We start from the raw sequence: 26,377 nt of genomic DNA, 5'->3' as shown, positions 1-26,377 counted from the left end.
GCTTTCCCTCCATCCCCCACCACAACAGTAACTTGCTCCAGGCTCACTTTGCTCCAGTGCAGTGGTTCTCAACCTTGGCTGCACATTAGAATCACCTGGGAATCTTTTTAAAATCCTGATTTCTGGGCCTCATCCTCCGGAAATTCTGTTTGTTACTAATGTTGTAGCCCCACCCCATCACAAAGAAACAGGATTTCCAGAGGATGAGGCCCAGAAATCAGGATTTTGAAAAGATTCCCAGGTGATTCTAATGTGCAGCCAAGGTTGAGAACCACTGCTCTAGTGTCTAGGTCCTAGACCAGGGGTAGGCAAACTTTTTGACTCGAGGGCCACAATGGGTTCTTAAACTAGACCGGAGGGCCGGAACAAAAGCATGGATGGAGTGTTTGTGTGAACTAATATAAATTCAAAGTAAACATCATTACATAAAAGGGTACGGTCTTTTTTTTTTTAGTTTTATTCATTTCAAACGGGCCGGATCCGGCCCGCAGACCGTAGTTTACCCATGGCTGACCTAGTCTCTAGGAGATCCGTCTGCCACCTGAACTACGATTCCCAGCATTCCTGGTGCTCCCTGGGCTCTGGGCTTCCCCTTCTGGTCCTGGGGCTGCCACCAGAACTACCATTCCCAGAATTCCTGGTGCTCCCCGCACTCTTGGTTTTCCCTTCCTGCTCTGTCTCTGTCCCATGGCCTCCCACTCTGCCAAGTTCCCCAAGCCGCTCCACTCTCCGCCGGCTCTCCCTCTCTGCTCTCAGCGACCAAGGGAGCCATGTGTCCCCCCCCCCCCCCCACCCCGCCCCAAGCCTCTGACTCTCCTGCTCTGCTCTCCGCCAGGCAGCTTGTGGGGAGCGACCAAGGGAGCCACATCCCCCCAAGCCTCCAGCTCTCTCACTCTGCTCTCCGCCTGTGTATGCAAATTAACCCTCCATCTTTTTGTCAGGTTAATTTGCATGCTCACTCCTGATTGGCTGGTGGGCATCACGGAGATATGGTCAACTTACACATTTCTCTTTTATTATTCTTCATTATAAGTTTCTTTCTACCACACCTGAGTTTATTCTAATGAAGTGACTCCTGTAGGATGAGACCTGGTTATCAGAGGAGCCTACTATGTGATTAGAGAATAGGAATTTTCAGTACTCTCCTACCCAACTCTGGGGAGAAGTTGAAGATTCAGTTCAATCGTCAATGGTCAATAATTTAATCAATAATGATTACATAATGGAACTTCCATAAAACCCCTAAACAAGGAGCTTCAGAGCTTCCAGGTTGGTGAACACATGGAGGTTCTTAGAAAGTGCCACGCCCTTTCCCCATACCTTACTCTATACATCTCTTCCATTTGGTTGTTTCTGAGCTGTATTCTTTATAATAAACTAGAAATTATATTTCCCTGAGTTCTATGAGCTATTATAGAAAATTATTGAATGTGAGGAAGGGGTATAGAAATGCCTGATGTATAGCCAGTGGTCAGAAGAACAGGTGACAGACAACCTGGACTTGGCAATGGCCATTGGAAATGGAAGGCAGTCTCACAGGACTGAGCCCTCAATCTGTGGGGTCTGTGCTAATTTCAGACAGTTAGTGTCAGAACTAAATTAAATTACAGGACACCCAGTTGCCAAGAATTGGAAAATTGCTTGGTGTGGAAAAAATGCACTCACCTGGTGTTAGAATTTTTTAAGCAGGAAACTGTGTAACATTTTAGTAACATTTTGCAAAACTATAAAGTAAATCCTCACTTAAAGTCATGGATAGATTCTGCAACTTTAAATGAAATGACATATAATGAAACCAAATTTACCATAGACTACTTGATATAGACAAGAGTTAAGTTCCTATGCCTCTCAAAAACATTGTAATAAAAGTTATTCGAAGGACCTATTGTAGTGTCATTATCAACCAGGATACAGACACTGATACAATCCTACAAACTTATTTAGATTTCCCAGTTTTACTTGTATTCATTTGTATGTGTGTTTATTAAATTCTATATAATTGTATCACCTGTACTGGCTCATATATCTACCACAACAGTCAAGATACCGAACAGTTCCAATACCACAAGAATCCCTCTTGTTGCTTTTATAACTATACCCACAGTAACCTTTTTCCTGCCCCTCCTCCTACTTAGTAAGCCTAGCAACCACTAATCAGTCCTCCACTTCTAAAATTCTGGCATTTCAAAAATGTTACATAAATGGCAATACACTGTATATATTTTGAGGTTGACTTATTTTTACTCAGCATAATTCCCTGGAGATTCATCATTCATGCTGAAAATGCATAATATTACAGTAAGAAAGACCAAGTAAATACTTTACCCTACCCTGTTCAACAAGTAGCTCTGATTTTTCTTGATTGAGAAGCCTAGATTCTTTATTTAATTTTTCCAGTTCACGCTGACAGTCTACCAATTTCCTTTCTTTCTCCCTTATTGTTCTCTGGTGATTGAGATATAAATCATTTAGTTGCTCATCAGTCCCTTGAAAAACCTATGCAAAACCAAAATAAAGAGCTTTAATAAGTATAAGAAGATATCACTTTGAGGTACAAAGTATGAAAAAAGTATTCAATATCCTTCCTCTTAACATATACTTGGAAGGCAAACATTATAAGGATTTTCTTTCAAAATGAGTGGCAAAATGGATTAAAATGAGGTTCACTATAATAAGCCCAGAATTTTGAAGAACAAAATTCTATCACCACAAACCTTTTCCATTTTCTGTTCCAGTTCACTATTATCTTTCTCCATTTGCTTCTTTCGGCTTTCCAAGGCTTTAATTTCATTGTCAAGTTTCATTATTTTAGAGAGATTGTGTTCAATTTCTTTGAGACGATTCTGGAAATAAACAAACACTCTACGATAAATAAAATTCTCTATAGTTTACAACACAGATGGATAAAGAAAAATACATAAGATGTGCCAGGGTCAGGCACTTGGTAAAAGAGATCTCATTTAATGTGAACAATGCTGCAAAGGGGATATACAGAAACTAAGGATCGGAGACATTAAGTAACTTGCCCAACTCCTCATAGCTAGTAAAGAAAAGCAGTAAACTCCAAATCTAACTCCAAAGCCATGTCTCATCTTCAACACCCCCAAAAGTCATTCATTAATTGAATACTTAGAGCCACATTATGCAAAGTACCACATTTTAAGAATTTAATCCTCAAAAGGTTAGCTATTTAATGTATTTTAAAAAGTTAGGAAAAATGAGTGGGCTAGAGACTCAGGGTGAGTCACCAGTGCATTCTGAGCCTGGAGGCAAATTTACATGGAAGATTATACTTTAATTCAAAGTTGGCTCAAGCACAGAGGACTCTGAACACTTGAAATGTGATAAATAACCTCAGTGGTCCGCTTCCTGGGAGAGCTGGCTGCCTCATCACCTAGGAATATGTGTGACCTGGTTCAGAGCATTCTCCTGGGTGATGCTCTTCCACTGCCATTACATTTCCAAGGCTGACCGATTCCTCTTACAAGACATTTGTAGAACCTGATTTTTAAACTAATGCATTACTACAGTGCTTATTTATTGTAACCTTTCAAAGCTGCACCAAAATGCATCCTCAACTTTAATGTCATTTAATAAAATTGTATCAAACCATCTCGTGATTTGTAAATTAATCAGTAGCATGTAATCACTATAAAAATAGGAATTTTGTTCACTAATGTATCACTAGCACATATAACAGGTGTTCAGTATGTTAGCTGAAAAAAAAATTTTTTTAAGTAATTTTATATTTACAGTTACAGCTATCATGACTGAATGCCTACCAACTTGCAGACATTGTACTAGCTGCTCCTATACATTCTCTTTAATCCTATGAGACTATGTACTAGGTAGGAGACTTGGAGGACTTGTATAAAGCTACATATATACTTAACAATAAGAGATGAGACTGGGATGCTGAGTTGTGTAATGGTTATGACCTAGGCTTTGTGTGCTGGAACAATTAAACATCTGTATGCAAAAAAGCAAACCTCAACCTTACCTCACACATATTTTAAAATTAACCCGAAATAGGGCATATACTTAAGTGTAAGAACTCAAACTATAAAATGTCAGGAAGAAAATACAGGAAAAAAATCTTTGTGTCAGGAAAAGATTTCCTAGATAAAAAACAAAAACTATAAAAGAAAAATTGATAAACTGAACTTCATAAAAACTAAACTCTTGCTCTTTGAAAAGCAGTTAACAAAATATTTACAAAATATGTATTTGATAAGGACTTGTATCCAAACTATCTGAAGCACTTTTAATATTCAGCTTGTAAGACAAAAAAAATTGAAAATAGCCTTGACCAGTGTTGCTAAGTAGTTAGAGCATCGTCTCTCTCACATCAATGTTTCTCTCTTTCTCTGTCTCTCTTCCCTCCTCCCTCCCTTCCTTCCACTCTTTTTGAAAATCAATGGGAGAAAAATGTCCTTGGGTGAGGATTAAAACATTTTTTGAAAATAGCCAGAAGAATCAAAGACACTTTACCAAAAACGATATTCAGATGGCGAATAAACACATACAAAGGATGCTCAACATCCAAAGACATTAGAAAAATTAAAGGCACAATGAAAAAAAAAATACTCAAGAGATACAACCTATCTAATGTAATGGCTGAAATAAAAAAAGACTAACAATGTAAGAGCTGATAAGGATGCAGAGCAACTTCAATCGTAAACATTCTTGGTAGGACTATGAAATGGTACAGCCACTTTGAAAAGTGGCAGCTCACAGTGTTAAACATATACTTACCATACATCCTACCAACTCCCCTCCTGGAGAGTTACCCTAGAAAGAAACATACTACAAACAAAGACCCATACACAAGTTTATAGCAGTTTGATTTGTAATAGCTAAAAGCTGGAAACAACCTAATGTCCATCAATCAGGGAACAGATGGACGTACTGTAATAAAGCCATACAGTAAAATAACCTCAGCAATGAAAAGAAGTAACTACCCAAATGTGCAAGAAACTAATTAAAAAGCAACATGCTAAGAAATCAGATGCAAAAAGCTACATAAGCTATGATTCCATTTATGTGACAATTCTGGAAAAGACAAAACAAATCAGTGGTTACCAAGGGCTGGGGATAGAGGGAGAAGGCTGACTACAGAGACTTATAAGAACTTTTTGAGGTGATGGAAATGTTCTGCATCTTGACTGGAGTGGTAGCAATGCTACTATATACATTTGCCCAAACTCATTGAACTATATACTTTTAAAAGGGTTAATTTTACTATATGTAAATTATACATCAATAAATCTGACGTTTAATAGTACGGGCATAGGAATCAGAGAGGCCCGGACTCAAATCTGGGTTTTATCCCTTACTTCCAACATGAAAACCTGTGTCTCAGTTTTCTTTCCTAAATACCTCACAGGATTAATGTGGAGCTTACAAAATACATTTTAAAGCACTTTGATCAGTGACTGACATACAGCTGGCCCTTAATGAATACCTTTTGAACAGTCTAAACAAGAGAAATGGATTGAATCTTCAAAACACTGATTACAGGCATACCTCATTTTATTGTGTTTCATTTTATTGCACTTCACAAAGCTGCGTTGTTTACAAATTGGAGGAGAGCGTATCCACCAGGAAAAATATTACAACTCATTTTATTGCAGTAGTCTGGAACCAAACCCGCAATGGTACTCTACTTCTCAAAAACTTCTTAGCTTCCCTCAGTCAGTGTTTTCACTGCCTCTTGGTGGCATTAACATTATCTGGGCTTGAACTGTTTGTGACATCCCTAGCTACTTCATTTTTTAAATCTAGCCCATCACCAGATGCTGTGGATTCTTTTTTTGACACTTGTGTTTTGGCTCTATCCCCAGAGCACACAATCGAATAAAAGGAGCTAAGACAAATTTGTAAGCAACAAAAAATATAGCAGAGTACTTAAAGCTTAGGCATTAGTGTGAAATGAGACAAATGAATAGGGTAATTGGGCTATTACTACGTAACTAGTTGCCCTGTGCACGAATTCGTGTGCCAGTAGCTCACTGCTGCCCTCCAGTAGCTCTCTGCCCGCTGCCCCACCCTCTGGTAGCTCCTCGTCCCCCCTCCCCACCTCATAGCTTGCTGCCCTGCCCACTCCTGTAGCTCTCCACCACCCGCTAGTAGCTGGCTGCCCTACCCTCCTGCTGATCCATGATTCGGTCGTTACACGGTCAGCCGATACGCTTCATGACCATTTGCATATTACATCTTTATTATATAGGCTTAGTGGTCTGATGCACAAAATTCATGCATGGGAGGAGGGAGGTCCCTTAGCCTTGCCTGCACCCTCTCCAATCCGGAACCCCTCGGGGAATGTCGGACTGCCGGCAGTTGGACATCCTTCTCGCAATCTGGGACCACTAGTAACCACTCGCATGCCTGCCTGCCTGATCACCCCTAACCGCCTCTGCCTGCCTGCCTGATCTTTCCTCTAACTGCTTGCTCCCTTGTGCTGGCCTGATCTCACCCCTACCTGCTTGCTCTCCCATACCCCTAACTGCCCTCCTCTACCAGCCTGATTACCCCTAACCACTTCTGCCTCGGCCCCCGCCACCATGGCTTTGTCCGGAAGGATGTCAGATGTCCAGTGGATCCAGTCTAATTAGCATATTACCCTTGTATCAGTATAGATGACTATGAACTTGTGTGTGTGGAAAAATAAATGTTTTTGAACTTGAAAACAAATTTCTCAAGCAGTTTCCACTGATAGAAAGAAAGAAAAACAGGGCTAAATGAGCCAGTGTGGTGGGATGGAAATAAAGTAGTTTATGAAAGAGTTCTTAAAGACTGGGGGAATCTGTAAAAATGGTTAAGAATGAATTATAGTGCAGTAGTGAAATGAAGCTATCCCTGGATGGCTGCTGGGAAGGTGACTTGATCCAAACTTTATGCTGAGTTCTATGAAGGAAAGAATTCTCAAATATTAGAGCAAAAAAGGACTTTGGAAATAACCCACTTAATAAATACTACTGACCCACCTGCTATGTGCCAGGCACTGGACTAGGCTCTGAAGAGAATAAGATTAAAACCTTGGAGAAATAGTCAAATTAAACAAAGAAATTTACAAACATCTCAATGTTTGCTACAATCTTGGAATCTAGGCACCACTCAAATAAATATCAGATATTATCCCAGCCTATCTTGACATATTTCCTATTCATATGCTCTACTTCAGCTATATGAATTTCCTTGATAGTGTTCAAAGACAGTTTGCATTTTACTGTCCCTATGTCTCTAATTACCTACCCATTTTTGGTTTAAAACATACCCCAAATTTAGCCTCATAAAGTCCTTTCTGGCCACCTCAGAGCTTACAGCTCTAGTCTAGTAAGACACAGCATACTTGTCATTCTTTTGTCTACGAACAAAATTCCAAACCCACTAACTCTTCATAATCTGACTGTAATAATCTCTTACTCCTTTTACCCTGACTTACTTAACCCAGGCTCTTCTCACACAATCCTGTTCTGATAAGCTTGTATGTGTGAATATATACTTATATACATGTGAATATATGCACATATATGTTATATACATGCAAAAAAAGGTTTTGGTTGGATGTGTCTAGGAGGCCAAAAATAAGTGGGAAGAACATTTCTTACTTTAAATTAATATTCTGTAATTTTTTTCATTGTGAGCATAGATTATTTTTAAAGAAAAAAAATGCAGAATAAATACAAACATACATAAAATGCCTTCCAATCTGTTGATATAATTTCCCATTCTTTAAGGCCCAGCTCAGCCATGCTTCCTCCCTGGACACCTTACAGCAGATTTATATTAAATCTTATTAATTAAAGATTTATATCACTTTTTAAACAGCGCTATTGGGATATAATTTGCATACCCTACAACTCATCCATTTAAAGTGTGCAATTCAATGTTTTTTAGTGTATTCAGAGTTGTGCAACCATCACCATACTCTATTCTTAGGACATTTTCAATTTCTAAACAGAAACCCTGTATTCATTAGCAGTCACTATTCATTCCTCTCTACCACCTACCCATGGCAATCACTAATCTATTTTCTATCTCTATCAATTTGCCAATTCTGACCATTTTAAATAAATGGAATCATACAATATGTGGTCTTTTGTGATTGGCTTCTTTCACTTAGCATGTATGAGAACTTCATTTCTTTTTATGGCTAAATAATAATCCAATATATGGATATGCCATATTTTATTGATCAGGTATTTATGACATTTGAGTTTTCATTTTTTACTATTATGCATAATACTGCTATAAACATTCCTATACAAGTTTTTACGCAGATTTATGTTTTAATTTCCTTTGAGGTTATATGAGAATTCATGTTCAACATTTTGAGGAACTTGAACTATTTTCTAAAGTGGCTGCACCATTTTACATTCACACCAGCATGTATAAGAGCTCCAATTTCTCCACATCCTCACCAACACTTATTTTTTTTATTTATACTCATTTCAGTAAGTATGAAGTGGCATCTCATTGTGATTTTAATTTGCATTTCCTGATGAATACTGTTGTCAAGCATCTTTTCATATGCTCATTGGACACATATCTACTTTGAAGAACTATCTATTCAAAGTCTTTGCCCATTTTCAAACTATTATTCATTTATTATTGAGTTATGTGTTATTTTTATGTTCCAGATACAAGTCCCTTGTCAGATACATAGCTTGCAAATATTTTCTCTTAACAAGGGAGATATGTTCTGACAAATGCATTAAGTGATTTTGTCACTGTGCAAATATCACAGAGTACACTTACACAAAACTAGGTGGCATAACCTACTATATACCTAGGCTCTAGGGCAGTGATGGCGAACCTTTTGAGCTTGGCGTGTCAGCATTTTGAAAAACCCTAGCTTAACTCTGGTGCCGTGTCACATATAGAAATTTTCTGATATTTGCAACCATAGTAAAACAAAGACTTATATTTTTGATATTTATTTTATATATTTAAATGCCATTTAACAAAGAAAAATCAACCAAAAAAATGAGTTCGCGTGTCACCTCTGACACACGTGTCACAGGTTCGCCATCACTGCTCTAGGGTATAGCCTATTGCTCCTAAGCTACAAACCTATATAGCATATGACTATACTGAATACTGAAGGCAACTGTAACCCAACAGTATTTGTTTTTTGTTTTTTTTTCTTAAATATATTTTATTGATTTTTTACAGAGAGGAAGGGAGAGAGATAGAGAGTTAGAAACATCGATGAGAGAGAAACATCGATCAGCTGCCTCCTGCACATCTCCTACTGGGGATGTGCCCGCAACCCAGGTACATGCCCTTGACCGGAATCGAACCTGGGACCTTTCAGTCCACAGACCGACGCTCTATCCATTGAGCCAAACCGGTTTCGGCTCCAACAGTATTTGTATATCTAAACACAGAAAAGGTACAGTACAGTTGACTCTTGAACAACATGTATTTGAATTGCATCGGTCCACATATACCCACTTGCCATGAATGGAGCTTACAGGACTGGAAGTTGCTCTGGGTGAGTGAGTGAATGAGTGGTGAGTAAATGTGAAGACCTATGACATTACTGTACACTTCACAAATACTGTACACTTAACCTACACAAAAATAATTAAAAAATATTTTTCTTTCTTCAAGTTAACCTTAGCTTACTATAACCTTTTTTACTTTGTAACCTTTTTTTTAACTCTTTGATTCTTTTGTGATAATATTTAGCTTAAAATACAAACTTTTAACTTTTTTTTTTTACTTTTTCAACCTTTTTTGTTGTTATTGTTAAAACCTAAAACACAAACACACATATTAGACTAGGCCCGTGGTCGGCAAACTGTGGCTCACGAGCCACATGCTGCTCTTTGGCCCCTTGACTGTGGCTCTTCCACAAAATACCATGTGTGGGTGCACATGTACAGTGCGATTGAAACTTTGTGGCCCATGTGCAGAAGTCGATATTTTGTGGAAGAGCCACACTCAAGGGGCCAAAGAGCCGCATGTGGCTCGTGAACCATAGTTTGCCGACCACTGGCCTAGGCTAATATTACTGTCTTCCACCTCCACATCTCATCCCAATGGAAGGTCTTGAGGGGCAATAACACACATGGAGCTGTCATCACCTATGATAGCAATCCCTTCTTCTGGAATAACCTAAAGGACCTGCCTGAGGATCTTCTTAAGTAGGTGTCACTCTTTTCAGAAATATGTTCATGGTGGTTTGCTTGGTTTCATCATAGATTTGCTTGTAAGCAGATAATGCACCATGAATATTCCTCTCTATTAATGAAAACCTTTCGGTGTTGGGGTCCATGTTATTAGACTTTTTAAGGAGCCAGCTGAAATCTGCAAAAGCTTCTGTTAAAGGCTTCACTAAGAATATTCTTGGGGGGCGGGGGTTCTTCTTTTTCTTCTCCTGAAGTTCCTTTTTTCTTACCTCTTCTTCTATGTGTTCCTATTCCAGTTCTAACAACTCACTAGTCAGTTCCTCCAGAACCACCCCTAAGAGCTCTTCCATTATCCACGTTAAAGTTGTTTGCTATCTCAACCATAGTCTTGTTGATTTTTGTAACCTCCTTACCCTGGCAACTTCTTAGAAGTCATGGATGAACCCTTTAAGTGTCTTCTTCCAGATGCTATTCATACACTCCTTGGTGACATCACCCCAAGCTCCAGCAAGGTTCCTAATTCTCCCAAAATTGCATCAGTGTCTTCTCAGCTGCAGCAATAGCCTGGGCAAAGGTCCCCCTCAGGAAGAAGGTCTTAAAAGCTACAATTCCTTGATACATTGGTTAGATCAAACAGGTGGTATTTGTAGGAAAAACACCACTTTGATACTGGGATGAAGATCACCAATGAAAGGAGGATGTGCAAGAACACTATCATCAATAAGCAGAATCTTGATAGGTCTATGTTATTTTCCAAATACTACTACTCCATTTTGTGAGCACGGCAATTCAGGAGGGCATTTTGGAAGAGCAACTGGGTTATCCATGACTTCTTGTAACTCCTGCAATACACTAGCAGTTTGTGTTCTCTGATATGCTTGTAGGCCTTTGGGTTTTCACTGTGCCAGATCCAAAGAGTTTCAATTTGCTCCTGATATACTGTCTCAAAATGAGACTATTATTCTGTCCTGAAAAGCCTGGAAACCTGGCATTGATTTGGCCTTCTTATGGATAAAAGTCCTTCCAAGCATCTGTTTCCAGAATAGAAAGGTTTCATCCATATTGAATATTTGCTCTGGCAAGTAATTTTCCTCCAAAATCAACTTCTCTAGAGTTTCCAAAAATTTGGAAACTTTCCAAAGCAGTTTCTTCAACTGCTTTCACATCAGCACTGGCAGACTCACCACTCACTCTCACATCATGGAATGAATAACTATTTTTGAATAGTTTAAACCGCCCACAGCTAGCAGTAAAATCAACATGATAGTAGGGTCCAGCCTTTTCTTTGAACATCACAATCCTTTTGCTTTGGCTGTGATCATCAAGGTGCTGAGAAGAATACACTTCTGTGTCTGGTCTCCAATTCAGATCATGTCTGATGTAGGCCTCTTCTTTAACCCTCTGAGTGCCAACCAATATCCTAGGAACTATGCTAAAATTGCAAAGGCATTTTTGCTGATTTTACAGCAGTTTAGGAAAAAACTTATGAATTGCAAGTAAATGAAGTTACATATTCAATATCTTCCACAAAATCGTCATCTTCACAGCAAGAATTGACATATTTAGCAATATCATCATCACTAATAAAAGGAGACTTAGAACTGGACACTGCAGGAGGAGCGCGATAGCGCTCCCGGCACTTTTGGTGAAAGACAGGAGGAGCGCAATCACGTTCTCTGGCACTCTAGGGGTTAATTTTTGTTAGTCTCGTTGCCTTCAATGAAGCAGATCCTTTAATAGTTTTCATCACTGTGCTCTTGTTCTTTAAGACTTGTGCTATGGTAGAATGGGACATGCCTGACTGAAGAGCAATGAATATCACTGATTTTCCACCTGTATAGTCCTTAATTACTTTTAATTTCATTTCCAGGCCAATCCCTCAATGTGACCTCTTACCAGCAACATTAGCAGTAGATTCTGTACATGTAGGAGACATGCTGAACAAAATAACGTGAGATTAAATCAAGTACAAGAGACACGTTGAACAAGAGGTGTATGAAGCTACTGCGGGTGTTAATAAGGCATACTGTTCTATAGCAAAAGTTTTTTTATAAGTAAAAAGAGTACACCCTAAAATAATGATAAAAAGTACAATGTAGTAAATACATAAAACAGTAACATAGTAATATATTACCATTATCAAGTATTACATACTCTACGTATTTCAAGAAATATATGTATCATTCAAACTCATAACAAAATAAAGTACATGCAGCGATTCTCAACCTGTGGTTCGCGACCCCTTTGGTGGTCAAACGACCCTTTCACAGGGGTCGCCTAAGACCATCCTGCATATCAGATATTTACATTACGATTCATAACAGTAGCAACATTACAGTTATGAAGTAGCAACGAAAATAATTTTATGGTTGGGTCACAACATGAGGAACTGTATTTAAAGGGTCAGAAGGTTGAGAACCACTGAGTCATAAAGGGTGAGTGCTACCATGGTAAAAGGTGACTTTCTCCTTAGCATATAAGAAATCAAATTACCTTCAGTGGATCAAGTTCATTTTCATAGGATTTGACAATTTCTTTTGAAGATGTTAACTGGGCTTCCTTACTAGTAATCTGATCGCGGATCTCACAAGCTTTTTCCTTATTTTGCTTCAGATATTTTAGTTCTGTTTGACATTCTTTTACTTTCTGACCTTGAGTCTGGCGTACCTGCCTAAGTGTTTCCAAGGCCTTAATATACCTATGAAGATATTAAATAAAAATTTCTGGCTAAGTAAATGATAGTATAGTCATACAATGAAATATTATGCAGTCATTAAAAGTTTTTAATAACTTGGAAAATGCTTATGACATATGGTAAGTGAAAAAGTTACATATACACTGTCAATTAGGTAGTTTACATGCACAGAAAGAAAACTGAAAGGAAATATGCCCACTGGTTGCTACTGAGAAGTAATAATTAATGACTTTCTTGCTTTTAAAATTTTATCTGTTTTAAGAAAGATATATCCAAATTGTAATCATATCAATAACTTAATGGGCTACAAAGTCTAATTAAATGTTACAAACCTTGTTGCTGAAAAAATCTCATCAAATTTTTGCTTCAAAGCCTTTCCTTCACTTAAAGGCCAATTAGAATCTTCTTGATGACAGAAAATGACATTATTTAGCACAGACTTGGAAACCCCAAGAGAACTTATCATCTCTCGGTCAATTTCTGCACACTTAGAGCTGAGACTGACCTTTTCACCATGCCTATAGAAAATGAAAATAAAGAATTTATGTAAAATAACCTCCAGTTGTACCTATTCTATTGCTTAAATCAATCCTTTATGTTATACTTGTAAAAAAAAAAAAAAAAAGTCCCTTCATTCATCCCTCTTACAATAGCTTCCTCATATTAAAAAGTATTCTGAGCCAAAACTGGTTTGGCTCAGTGGATGGGGTGTCGGCCTGCGGACTGAAGGGTCGCAGGTTCGATTCCGGTCAATGGCATGTACCTTGGTTGCGGGCACATCCCCAGTGGGAGATGTGCAGGAGGCAGCTGATCGATGTTTCTCTCTCATCGATGTTTCTAGCTCTCTATCTCTCTCCCTTCCTCTCTGTAGAAAATCAATAAAATATATTTTTTAAAAAAATTAAAAAAAAAAGTATTCTGAAATAATTCAGCAGTTCACTGAGAAAAGAAGTACATAAAACCGTGTGGTTCAGAAAAAGATGTAAGAATTTATGTAATATGTTTTTACATATTTGGATTTTTAAAAAATATATATATTTTATTGATTTTTTTACAGAGAGGAAGGGAGAGAGATAGAGAGCTAGAAACATCGATGAGAGAGCAACATCGATCAGCTGCCTCCCGCACATCTCCCACTGGGGACGTGCCCGCAACCCAGGCACATGCCCCTAACTGGAATCGAACCTGGGACCCCTCAGTCCACAAGCCGACGCTCTATCCACGGAGCCAAACCGGCCTCGGCCATATTTGGATTTTTAATTACAATCATTTAAAATACCTATAGACAATACATAGGGAAAAATAAACTACCTCCCATCCCTAGAACTTAAAAATAAGGAAAATAAGGGTCTTAAGAGAATAGAACAAAACATGATAATCCACAGCAGACAGGCAAAGGTGCCTTAAACAAAAACATGTAAAAGACTGTGTAGTTTAGATAAGGGGTTGTTTAATAACAGACACATGGTAAAAGGAGAGTAAAGGCAAACAAACCTTAGTGGTACCCATCTAGCAAATCCAGGGAGGATTCTTATCAGTAGACCTCAAGTTCTAGGTTCACACTGCCAAAGCAATACAATACAGAGAACTGCTTTGGGGTCTCTTAAGTGAGATCAGTATACCCAGAGCGAGGAGCATCCTTGTCCTTGGATTCCAAGAGATCTCTCAGTATCGTCCAGCAGAAGGACAAATCTACCATGTTCTTTCCTATCTTCTGTCCAGTATCTGTTAACAACTAGATGAGGTAGGCAGAAGCAGTGTCGATCTTTCCTGTCATTTATATATTCCCTTATGTATGTTTAAAACATTACACTGAATGAAGTGAGAATGTTTTGTAGGGGGACTGAATGGGCACAGATAGAGCAGGAAGTTATCATATTAGACCAGGAAAAGATATGGTAGCTTGAACTGGAATGGTCATCATAGAGATAGAACGAAGAAGACTAAAAAGACATTCAGGTTAAATCCACACAAGTTGATAATGGACTGAATATGAAGGGCAAGGAAGATGTCAAAACAGACTTAGGTTCTCGGCTTATGTCACTAGATAGGTAGTGGTGTCATTCACTGAGAGTAAGAGAACTGTAAGAGGTTTTTCAAGGGGAGTCAGGGGAAGGATCATGAACTTGGTATAGTTGAATCTGAGGCATCTTTGAAACAACTGGTAGAAAAATTAGAGAGGCAGTTAAGTACATCGGTCTAGAAACAGAGGTCTGGCCTGGAGACATAAATCTGTGAGTTACCTATGAATACACAGTAAATTGAGCAATAGGTATAAATGAGATTATCTAAGAAGAGAATATAGAGCAAAAATGAAAGGGGATCTAGGACTAAGTCTGTACAGCTCCAACTTTTATTGGCTGGGTAGAAGTTGGCTTTAAGGAAAAGGAAGAGGGAACAGTGTTTCGGCATGTCATGGAAATCTAAAAACATGTTCAAGTAAGAAGTGATTAATATCTACTTTTTTTTTTTTCCTCTCTCTCTCTCCCTCTCAAAAAAAAATCTTTTAAAAGGTACATATACAAATGTCTACTCAACAGTGATTCTGAATTGACTATAACATCTACTTTTTATTGCGTTGTAGTACATAGAACAATGGCCTTCTAAAGAGATCTATATTACAATCCCTGGAATTTGTGAATGTGTTAGTTTATGAGGCAAAGGGGAATTAAGAAGAGATGAAATTGAAGTTACCCTTTATCTGACTTTAAAATAGGTTATCCTGGATTGTATGGGTGGGCCAAGGTAAGGAGAGGGTCCTTAAGTTTGGGAGAGGGAGGCAGAAGAGGAAGTCAGAGTGATGCGATGTGAAAACTCTGTCCACTGTTGCTAGCTTTGAATATGGAGGAAGAGTGCCAGGAACCAAAGAATGTGGGTGGCCTCTAAAAGGTGGAGAGTGCCCAGCCGGCATGGCTCGCTGGTTGAGCGCTGACCTATGAACCAGGAGGTCATGGTTTGATTCCTGGTCAGAGCACATGCCCAGGATGCTGGCTCAATCCCTAGTAAGAGGCATGCAGGAGGCAGCCAAATCAATGGTTCTCTCTCATCACTGATGTTTCTATCTCTCTTTCCCTCTCCTTTCCTCTCTGAAATCAATAAAAATACATTTAAAATAAATAAATAAAATAAAAGGTGGAAGAGCAAGGAAACAGACTGTTCCTAGAGCCTCCAAAAAGAAACAGCCTTGCCAACACCTTGGTTTTAGATTAGTGAGAACCCAATTCAAACTTCTAAATCACAGAACTGCAAGATAATAAATTGTGTTGTTTTGCCTGGCCAGCATGGCTCAGTAGTTGAGTGCTGACCTATGAACCAGGAGGTCATGGTTCAATTCCCAGTTAGGGCACATGTCCGGGTTGTGGGCTCCATCTCCAGTATGGGGCATGCAGGAGGCAGCAGATCAATGGTTCTTTCTCATCAGTGATATTTCTCTCTCTCTCCCTCTCCCTTCCTCTCTGAAATCAATAAAAATATACTTAAAAATAAATAAATTGTGTTGTTTTAAGCCACTAAGTTTGTGGTTTGTTACAGCAGTCATAGAAAACTAATACATGAGCTCTTAATACATATTAAGCATTTAATATGCACTAGCACAATCCTTACATCTGTTTTAATATGTACAGTGATACTGAACCCCAATTTTACAAATGAAAAAAAACAGGCTCACTAACTGTGAGGTCTATTTTATATAACCATAGCATTATCTTAATTACTACAGAGGTTATTAGTGACCTTAGTTGTAGCTGTTTTCAGTAGAGGAAGGGGCTAGAGAAGGAGTGAGGAGAAAGTAAAGAAATGGAAACAGTAAGTATCAACAATTCTTTTGAGAAGATTGGCTGTAAAGGGGAAGATGGAAACAGTAACTGGAGTGGACTGAAATCAAAGATATGTGCTTAAAAGCCACTAAAAAGAACCTGCTTAAGAAGCTAGTGGCTAGTATAGTAACTCTAACACATAATAGAAGCTACACATTACTGGTTAAATAAAAGGATTATTTCACTAGTTTAACAAATAAGAAATAAATGAAAAAGGAAGGGGGTAAGGTTACAGTTAAGTAATTTGCTCAACAAAGATAAAGCCTTAAATCCAGGGTGGCCTAATTCCAAAATCCATACTCACTGCAAGATGACACCTGCTCAGTTGAAATGGACAAATTATTACTCTCTCCTACTTGTCTGCTTCTCATCTCACCCATCCCTACACGATACTACCATTTTTTCATTCAATCTATATTTGAGTGACTATGGATCTTCAATTCAGCAACTGTTCATAAATTACTCAAAAGAACGGAACATTATCAAGAAATCGTTAATGGGATCATTCTAACTGATAAATTGTAACCAAGCAAAAAATTAAATGATGACAGTGGGTGAGCTTGTGCATATGTAGAGGCAGGGATAATACAGGCTACTTTCTGCTCAAGTTTGCTGAGAACCTATAATTGCCCTAAAAAAATAGTCTGTTAAAAAATTAATATGCTCCCCTAAAATAAACTCAAAGTAGTAGGAAAAACCATAAAAAAACTAAAAGACAGAAAATGAACAGATAATCAAATATAAAATAAACACCTACTTTGTTCTAGTAATGACTCCTTCCAGGGTCTTAAATTCTGTCTTTTTGCTTTTCTGAGTACACACCATAGATCTCTGCACAGCTACAAGTTCTCCATTCACATCACGAAACTGCAGACGAATCTGGGCTCTAACATCTGTTTCTTGAGCAACCTTTCAAGGTAAAATAGAAAAAGAATGCTACCTTAATAAGCATTAGAATGCTAGTTCTGAAGGAAAATACAAGCAATTTTACTGAAAATGAGTGAACAAAAGAATTTAATTTTACTGTTTATTAAAATTATATATTCCCCTATATTATTCAGCATCATTAAGAAATTAGGTGCCCTAACTGGTTTGGCTCAGTGGATAGAGTGTCTGCCTGACGACTGAGTGGTCCCAGGTTCGATTCCGGCCAAGGGCACATGCCCGGGTTGCGGCCTTGATCCCCGGTAGAGGGCATGCAGGAGGCAGCTGATCAATGATTCTCTCTCACCATTGAAGTTTCTACTTCTCTCTCCCTCTCCTTTCCTCTCTGAAATCAATAAAAAATATATATATTTTTAAAAACTCAGGCGTGTGATTTTTCAAATAAATTTTAGTTTTTAAGCACCAAAAACAATTTTTAAAAGTTTTTAAAAAATTACAAGGTTACAGAAAAGTAGAAATATAGTATACATAATTTGCCCCCAAACCACTTGAGAGTAAGTTGCTCATCTGCTATCCCATTACCAATATTTCCTAGGAAACATTTCAATCATAAAAATCAGGAAATTGATATTGATATATTATACCATATAGTCCTCACATTCCATTCAAGTTTTGCCAATTGTTCCAATATGACTTTTATGACAAAAAAGCTATTTCAAAATTACACGTTGTTAATTTACACGGTTCAGAATTGCACATCATGTCTCTGGTTTCTTTCAGTTTGGAACAGTTCCTCAGCTTTTCCTTGATTTGCATACCTGATAATTTTGAAAATTTACAGAATGTCTCCCCATATTTGTCTTTGTCTAATATTTCTTTATGACTATAACCAGATTATGCATCTTTGGCAGGAATATTAAAGAAATGATGATATGTTCCTTTCATTGAATCTTATCAGATGAAGCTTGATTTCAATTTATCTCATTACTGGGGATGTTAACACCAGTTTCTGATAAAAGCAGTATCTGTCAGGCTTCTCCACCATAAACTTATTTTTTTCTACTTTGCTTTTAGTAAGTATTTGAGAAATATATTAAGATCATACAAATATATTTATCAAGTTTTCCTCCATGAGGTTTAGCATCTAGTAATGAATGTTTTTTACTTGAATGATTACTAAATAGCTATCCAATAGTAATTTTCTAGTTCCATTATTTCTCCTACATTTATTAGTTAAGATTCTATGAACTTCCAGCAAAGATGGTAAAAGAGCTAAACGCTATGCCCACCTACTCCCATGAGCACATTAAAATTACAACTAAGTTATAGAACAACCATCATTGAAAACCAGATGAAGATCAGCTGAACAGAAGTCCTATAACTAAGGACATAAAGAAGCCATGTCAAGACTGGTAAAAGGAGCAGAGACACAGAACTAGCAGGTTTCACATCCAAAGTGTAGTGATTAAGAATCAGGAGGTATTGGGGGGGAGTTCTCTCTTCCCGCAACCAGCGCAGAGAGAGAGAGAGAGAACGCGGGGGTTGATGAATCTTGATTAGGACACGACGAGGTTTAAGGAAAAATGAATAAAACAAGACTGAGAAAGAAATAGAGGGAAAGCTGGGACCGGGTGTGGCGTCTGCCCTCTGATGGAGGGGCAGACAGACGTGCAGCACTGCGCATCGGAAGTAAATTTAATATATATTCGAGGTAACAGGAAGTTACATCACATCTGGGTGGGTCTTGAGTTAATAGGATCCATCCTTTCCCTTAGCACCTGGGCAGGAAAGTCAGACTAAGTGGCATCCTAGCCTCTTGACTAGGACCGCCCCCAGGGCATGGCTCTGCCTGAGCTCTGGGTCCAGCCAACAATATTTAAAAAACATCCGAAGGTGCTAGCCAGCAGGCCTCCACCAGGAGGAATCAACTGAAGGACTTGTATGCATACATATAAGCACAACCCACAGATGCAAGGCACTGGGGGGCGGTGTGAGGGCAAGTGCTGGGGGTAGAGGAGGACGGGGGGTAGGAGAGGCCGGGGGGAGGTCAATGGGGGGAAAAAGGAGACGTGTACTACTATTTGTAATACCTTAAATAATAATAATTTTAAAAAAGGATAAGGAGGAAGAGCTGGGCTGCAGAGGTCCCCCCTGAGGAGCAATGGGTCCCAACCAGGGGCACCAGGGCCAGGAAAAGAAGTCCCCAGAATACCGGGTTGTGAAAACGAGCAGGGATTGAGTACAGTGATCCAGAGGACTGCTAAAAATCAAGTTGTCTTCTTAAAGGTCCTGTGCATGAACTTGTTCACTGACAAACTCACTTGTTCTGGGGTCCAGAGAAGGGACAGCAGCTTGAAAAGTGCCAGGGACATCCAGGGAGGAATTAGTTTCACAGCAAGGGCTGAAGGAGCAGGGGTCCAGGCAGCTCTCCCTGAGGAAGTGCTGATAGGCATCACTATTCCTTTGTTGAACACTCTTCTCACTCAGCCAGTGGGCACAAGTGGGCATTAGCCCTCCCTGGTGATTCCCTAAGACCCACCCCACTCAAGTCCAGCCCTGCGGTGGCTGCTCCACACAGGGGGCCTGCCGAGGGCCTGTGGACCTTCCTAAATCAAAGGCCCACAAACCCCAAACAAGCAGCAGCTGAGTTCAGGATGCCCTGCAAGCAGCCCTAAGCCCAGCATAAGCAGTGACTGGTCTTCACTTGCATTGTAATTCCCATCAGGTGGCCACAAGCCTGGAATAAGTGGTGGCCGCTCTTAGTTTAAAATGTAGCTTCAACTAAGCAGCTATAGCCAGGCACAAGTTAGCACTGGCTTCAGCTTACATCAAGGTACCCATTAAAGGGTCCCAAGCCCAGCGCAAGTAGCAGCTGGCTTCAGTTTGCACCATACCATCACGCAAATGCCCCCAAGCCCTGCACAAAAAGCAATCAACTGCAGATCACTTTGTAGCTCCTACCAGGTGACCTCAAGCCCAGCACAGTGGCAACTGACCTTGGCCTACACTGGAACCTCTCCCAAAAGGCTCCAGAACCAACATACTGGGTGGCCAGCTTTAAACTACACCAAAAGCACCACCCAACCAGCTCCACAAACAACATACCAAAAGGGCAAACTCAACAGGCACCAGAGCCCACTAAAGTGATTCCCTCTTCATAGGGTCAGCTCCCACACAACAGCTCACTCACTGTAGTCACAGCCAGTACTCAAAGCCAGTTAGTCTGAGGGTCAACCAAACCTATGACATGCCAACAGCAATCAAAGCTCAACTATAACAGAAGGGCACACACAACTCATACAAGGGAAAACCCTAAAACTCCCGGTTGAGGTAATTAGAGAGACTGAGACTGGGCTTCTGGGACCCACAGAACATGTACTACATAAGGTCACTCTGTGAAGACTGGGAGACATAGCAGATCTACCTAATACATAGAAATAAATGCAGGGAGGCAGCCAAAATGAGGAGATGAAGAAACATGTCCTAAATAAAAGAACAGGACAAAACTCCAGAAAACAACTACATGATATAGAGACAAGCAACCTACCAGATACAAAGTTGAAAACACTGTGTAATGGATGCTCAACGAACTTAGGGGAAGATTGGATGAACTCAGTGAGGTGGAAAACATAAAAAAAGAACCAGTTAGAAATAAAGATTACAATAGCTGAAATGAAAAATACACTAGAAAGAATCAACAACAAATTACATGAAGCAGATGATCAAATCAATGATCTGCAACGCAAGATAGCAAAAAATACCCAATAGGAGCAGCAAAAAGAAAAAAAAGAATTTTAAAAACTGAGGACAGTTTAAGTGACCTCTGGGACAACATCAAGCATACCAACATTTGCATCATAGGGGTACCAAAAGAAGAGAGAGAGAACAAGAGATTGGAAACTACTGAAGAAATAATGACAGAAAACTTCCCTAACCTAGCAAAGGAAGTAGACATATGAGTCCAAGAAGCACAGAGAGTCCCAAACAAGATGAACCCAAACAGGTCCACACCAAGACATCATAATTAAAATGCAAAAGGTTTAAAGATAAAGAATTTTAAAAGTAGCAAGAGAAAAGCAATTAGTTACATACAAAGAAGCTCCCATAAAACTATCAGCTAATTCTCAACAGAAACTTTGCAGGCCAGAAGGGATTGACAAATATTCAAAGTGATGATAAGCAAGGAAATACAACCAAGATTACTCTTCCCAGCAAGGCTATCATTTAGAATCAAATGAGATAAAAGAGTTTCCCAGGCAAGAAAAACCTAAAAGAGTTCATCACCACTACACCAGTATTACAAAAAATGTTAAAGGCAAAGTAGGAAGATAATGTGTAATTATAACAATCAATTAAGGGATACACTCACAGACACAAAAGTAAAAAATGACAAAAACATAAACATAGAAGGGATGAGCAAAAATTTTAATGATTTTGTAATATGTTTGAAGTTAAGCAAATATCAACTTAAAACAGACTGCTACAAATATAACTTAGTATATATGAAGCATATATTAAGCACAAACCGAAAATCTGTAAGATATATACTAGAAATAAAGAGAAAGGAATCCAAACAGAACACTATAGAAAGTCATAAACATACAAGAGAAGATAGCAAGAAAATAAGAAAGGAACAGGGAATGAAAATACATTCAAAAAACAATAAAATGGCAATAACAACATATCTATCAATTACTTTAAATGTAAGTGGACTAAATGCTCCAATCAAAAGACATAGAATGGCTGAATGAATATAAGCCAAGAACCATACATACGTATGCTGTCTAAAAGAGACCCACTTCAGCTTGATAAACACAGAATGTAAAGGGATGAAAAAAGATATTTTGTGCAAATGTAAACAAAAAGTAAACTGTGTTGCAATACTTGTAAGAGAAAAAATAGACTTTAAAACAAAGGCAGTAACCAGAGACAAAGAAGGACATTTCATAATGGTAAAGGGATCAATCCAACAAGAGGATATAACTCTTGTAAACATTTATGCACCCAACATAGGAACAATTAACCCTTTGCGGTCGTTTGTCTACTCTCAGTCACCAAAGCTTTTTTACCGTTCCGGTCGTATGTCTGCTCTTAGCCACCACAGCAAGGAACCTTACGAAGCTTAACTCTATTCATTCATGTATCAGTTCATAATTTCTCTGAAAGCTCTTAAGTGTCTAAGCGACCTTGTCACGAACCAAAACATTGCCCCGACAAATCGGAGATATCGAAACTCAATATAAACAAACGCGGTCATTCCACACTCACCATGCAAAACACCGTAGTGAGTCAGTCGCCTTTTGAGAGTGAAGAAATCGACAAACTTCGGAGATACTTCGCAGAATTTCAAATAAAGCTTTACAAATTACGTTTAACTGTAATTAGGCATTCTCGCTTGTTAAGATATTTCAAAATAATACTCCAAAATGGCAAAAAGAAAGTTACTGAAAGAAGTGTACTGCGAATCTGGAAGTAACGATGAAGAGTTTTATTTTGGCACCTTGAATACTGACTCTGACGTAGAAAGTGATAATGTTTGTAGTGATTCTACTAGTAGTAACGTAGTTCCAAAAAAGAATTAATAAATCTTGTTTATCCTTCATAATGTTGCATGTTATGTATCACTGCTCTTTCAATGGAAATTAATTCCGACCAGTACGACACCCATGTCCAAATTTAATACGACCGCAAAGGGTTAAATATATAAAGCAAATATTGATGGACATAAAGAAAGAAATGACCAGTAATACAATAAGAGGAAGGGACTTTAACACCCCACTGACATCAATAGAAAGATCATCCAAACAGAAAATCAATAAGGAAAGAGTGGCTTAAAACGACACATTAGACCAGACCGGCTTAATTAATATTTTTAGAACATTTCACCTGAAAGCAGGAGAATATACATTCTTTTCAAGTGTACATGGAATATTTTCCAAGATAGAACACATGTTAGGCCACAAAACAAATCTCAATAAATTTAAGACTGAAATCATGCCAACCATGTTCTCCAATGACAATAGCATGAAATTAGAAATCATTTACAAGAAGAAAATTGAAAACACACAAACACATGGAAGCTAAATAACAAGTTACTAAACAATGAATTATTAACAATGAGGTCAAAGAAGGAATCAAAAGACACCTGAGATAAATGAAAATGAAAACATAATGACCCCAAGTCTATGGGACATAGCCAAAGCAGTTCTAAGAAGGAAGTTCACAGCAATCCAGATCTACCTCAAGAAATAAGAAAAATCACAAATATACAATCTAACCTTACACCTGCAGGAACTAGAAATACAAAGCCCAAGTGAGCAGGAAGAAGGAAACAAGATCAGAGCAGAAATAAACAAAATAGAGGCTAAAAAAAAAATACAAAGATCAATGAAACCAAGAGCTGGTTCTTTGAAAAAGATAAACAAAATTGATAAGCCTTTTGCCAGACACATCAAGAAAAAGAGAGCCCTGGCTGGTTTGACTCAGTGGATAGAGTGTCAGTCTGCAGACTAAAGGGTCTCAGGTTCAATTCCAGCCAAGGGCACATGCCCGGGTTGCAGGCTCGATCCTCACTAGGGGGCATGCAGGAGGCAACCGATCAATGATTCTCTTTCACCATTGATGTTTCTATTTCTCCCTTCCTCTCTGAAATCAATATATATATATATAAATTCATGACTGATTAAAGAAAAGAAAAAGAGAGGGCCCAAATATAAAACAAAAAGACAACCTACTGAATGGGAGAAGACATTTTCCAATAATACATCCAAAAAAGGGTTAGTATCCAAAAAATATAAGAAAGTCATATAACTTAACAGCAATAAAAACCAAATAATGGGCAGTGGACATGAATAGATATAAATAAGCATGGGTTTATTTCTAGGCTCAGTATTCTGTTCCATTGATCAATGTGTCTGTTTTTATGCTTTATATACTAGAGGCCCAGTGCACGAAATTCATGCACGGGGGTGGGGTGTGTGTGTACCCTCAGCAATGCATCCTCTCCAATCTGGGATCCCTCTCACAATCCTGGACCGCTGGTTCCTAATTGCTCACCTGCCTGGTCACCCCTAACTTCCCCCTCCCTGCTGGCCTGGTCACCCCTAACTGCCCCCTCCCTGCTGGCCTGGTCGCCCCCAACTACCCCCCCGCCAGCCTAGTCACCCCTCACTGCCCCCCCTGCCAGCCTAATTGCCCCCAAGTGTCCCCCCTGCCAGCCTAATAGCCCCCAATTGTCCCCCCTGATGGCCTGGTCACTCCCAACTGCCCACCCTGCTGGCCTGGTCGCCCCCAAGTCTCCCCCACGCTGGCCTGGTCAGCCCTCACGGCCCCCCCCCCCCCGCCAGCTGGTTGCCCCACACAGCCTGCTTGTTCAGTCGTTTGGTCGTCCCTCACTAACCCCCCTGCCGGCCTGGTCATAGGCAGCCATCTTGTGAGGGCGTGAGGGTAAATTTGCATACTACCTCTTTATTATATAGGATATATTCTCTCTATATAAAAGGCTAATATGCAAAGTGTCCCCTCACAAGTTCAACCGGGAGTTCGATTACTTGCTATTATGTGCGCTGACCACCAGGGGGCGGCACAGAATGAAGGAAGGCCCTGGCTGGCAGCCAGCAGCTGGCAGCTGGGGAAGGAAGGCCCCAGCTAGCAGCCGGAAGGCCCTGATTGGCCCTGATCGCCGGCCAAGCCTAGGGACCCTACCCATGCGTGAATTTCATACACTGGGCCTCTAGTATTTCTAGAAAGATGACATACAGATAGCCATTAGACATATGAAAAGATGCTCAAAGTCACTAATCACCTGGGAAATGTAAACTAAAACCAAGATGAGATATCACCTCACACCTAAGTATGTTATCAATAAATCACAAGCAACAAGTGTTGGCAAGGATGTGGAAAAAAGAGGACCCTCGTGCACTGTTGGTGGGAATGTAAATTGGTGCAGCCACTATAGAAATCAGTATGGAGATTCCTAAAAAAAAAAAAAAATTGAGTATTACTCAGCCATAAAAGAGAATGAAATCTTACCTTTTTCAACAACATGGATGGACCTAGAGGGTATTATGCTAAGTGAAATAAGTCAGAGAACCACAAATACCTTATGATTTCATTTATATGTGAAATAAAAAAAAACCCAAAATAAACAAACAAAATAGAAACGAGCTCATAGATACAGAAAACTAACTGATAGTCACCAGATGGGAGGAGGGCTGGAGGGATGAGTGAAAAATGTGAAGGAATTAAGAAATACAAATTTCGTATTATTTTAGCAACTCATTATTATTCTCACTTGAGCTGAATAGAGAACATTTTTTAATGAATGTAAATGAATTGTTAGGATTTTGTTTTGCTTTTTCCTTAACAAACTCCACCTACACCTCTTACTGGATGCCTTTTAAGAGCTTTAGCATGCCAAAGAAGTATCATTGACTATATCATGGGGATACAGTCAATAAACCCATGCTTATTTATATCATGGGGATATAGTCAATGATATTGTAATAACTATGTATGGTGCCAGATGGGTACTAGACTTACCAGGGTAATCACTTTGTAAGTTGTACGTCTAATCACTATGTTGTACACCTGAAACTAATATATTGTACGTCAACAGTAATTGAAAATAATTTTAAGATTCTACTTAAGGCTTCATCCTCCCCCCACCTATTTTAGTTTAATTTTATGTATAATGATGGACTCATTCATTCCTCACTTGACTCCAATTCCTAACCACGCTGCCACAGCTATTTTTTTGTTGATGCCTTCCTCTCTCAGCCTTACCTACTAGCTTTTGGTTTGAATTACTTAAGAATAAAAGATGCCCTAACTGGTTTGGCTCA

General features: G+C 39.0%; 1 protein-coding gene across 5 annotated transcripts in view; it reads right to left on the bottom strand.

Annotated features, from left to right (window-relative positions):
* The window catches only part of RAD50 (RAD50 double strand break repair protein), a 74,099-nt gene that overhangs the window by 41,328 nt on the left and 6,394 nt on the right, over positions 1 to 26,377 (bottom strand). For all 5 annotated transcript variants that reach the window (XR_009453064.1, XM_059698343.1, XM_059698344.1 and 2 more), the window contains exons 3-7: positions 17,407 to 17,558; positions 13,167 to 13,352; positions 12,633 to 12,837; positions 2,715 to 2,843; positions 2,331 to 2,496 (exon numbers count right to left, since the gene is read on the bottom strand). Coding sequence is in view for 4 of the 5 variants with exons in the window: in XM_059698343.1 (XP_059554326.1) it covers positions 2,331 to 2,496; positions 2,715 to 2,843; positions 12,633 to 12,837; positions 13,167 to 13,352; positions 17,407 to 17,558 (838 nt within the window). In the remaining variant the exon portion in view is untranslated. The remainder of the gene's footprint in view (positions 1 to 2,330; positions 2,497 to 2,714; positions 2,844 to 12,632; positions 12,838 to 13,166; positions 13,353 to 17,406; positions 17,559 to 26,377) is intronic.

The sequence above is a fragment of the Myotis daubentonii genome, chromosome 5 (genome assembly GCF_963259705.1).
Source record: "Myotis daubentonii chromosome 5, mMyoDau2.1, whole genome shotgun sequence".
NCBI classification, from domain to species: domain Eukaryota; kingdom Metazoa; phylum Chordata; class Mammalia; order Chiroptera; family Vespertilionidae; genus Myotis; species Myotis daubentonii.
This window is presented reverse-complemented; position numbering and strand designations above follow the sequence as displayed.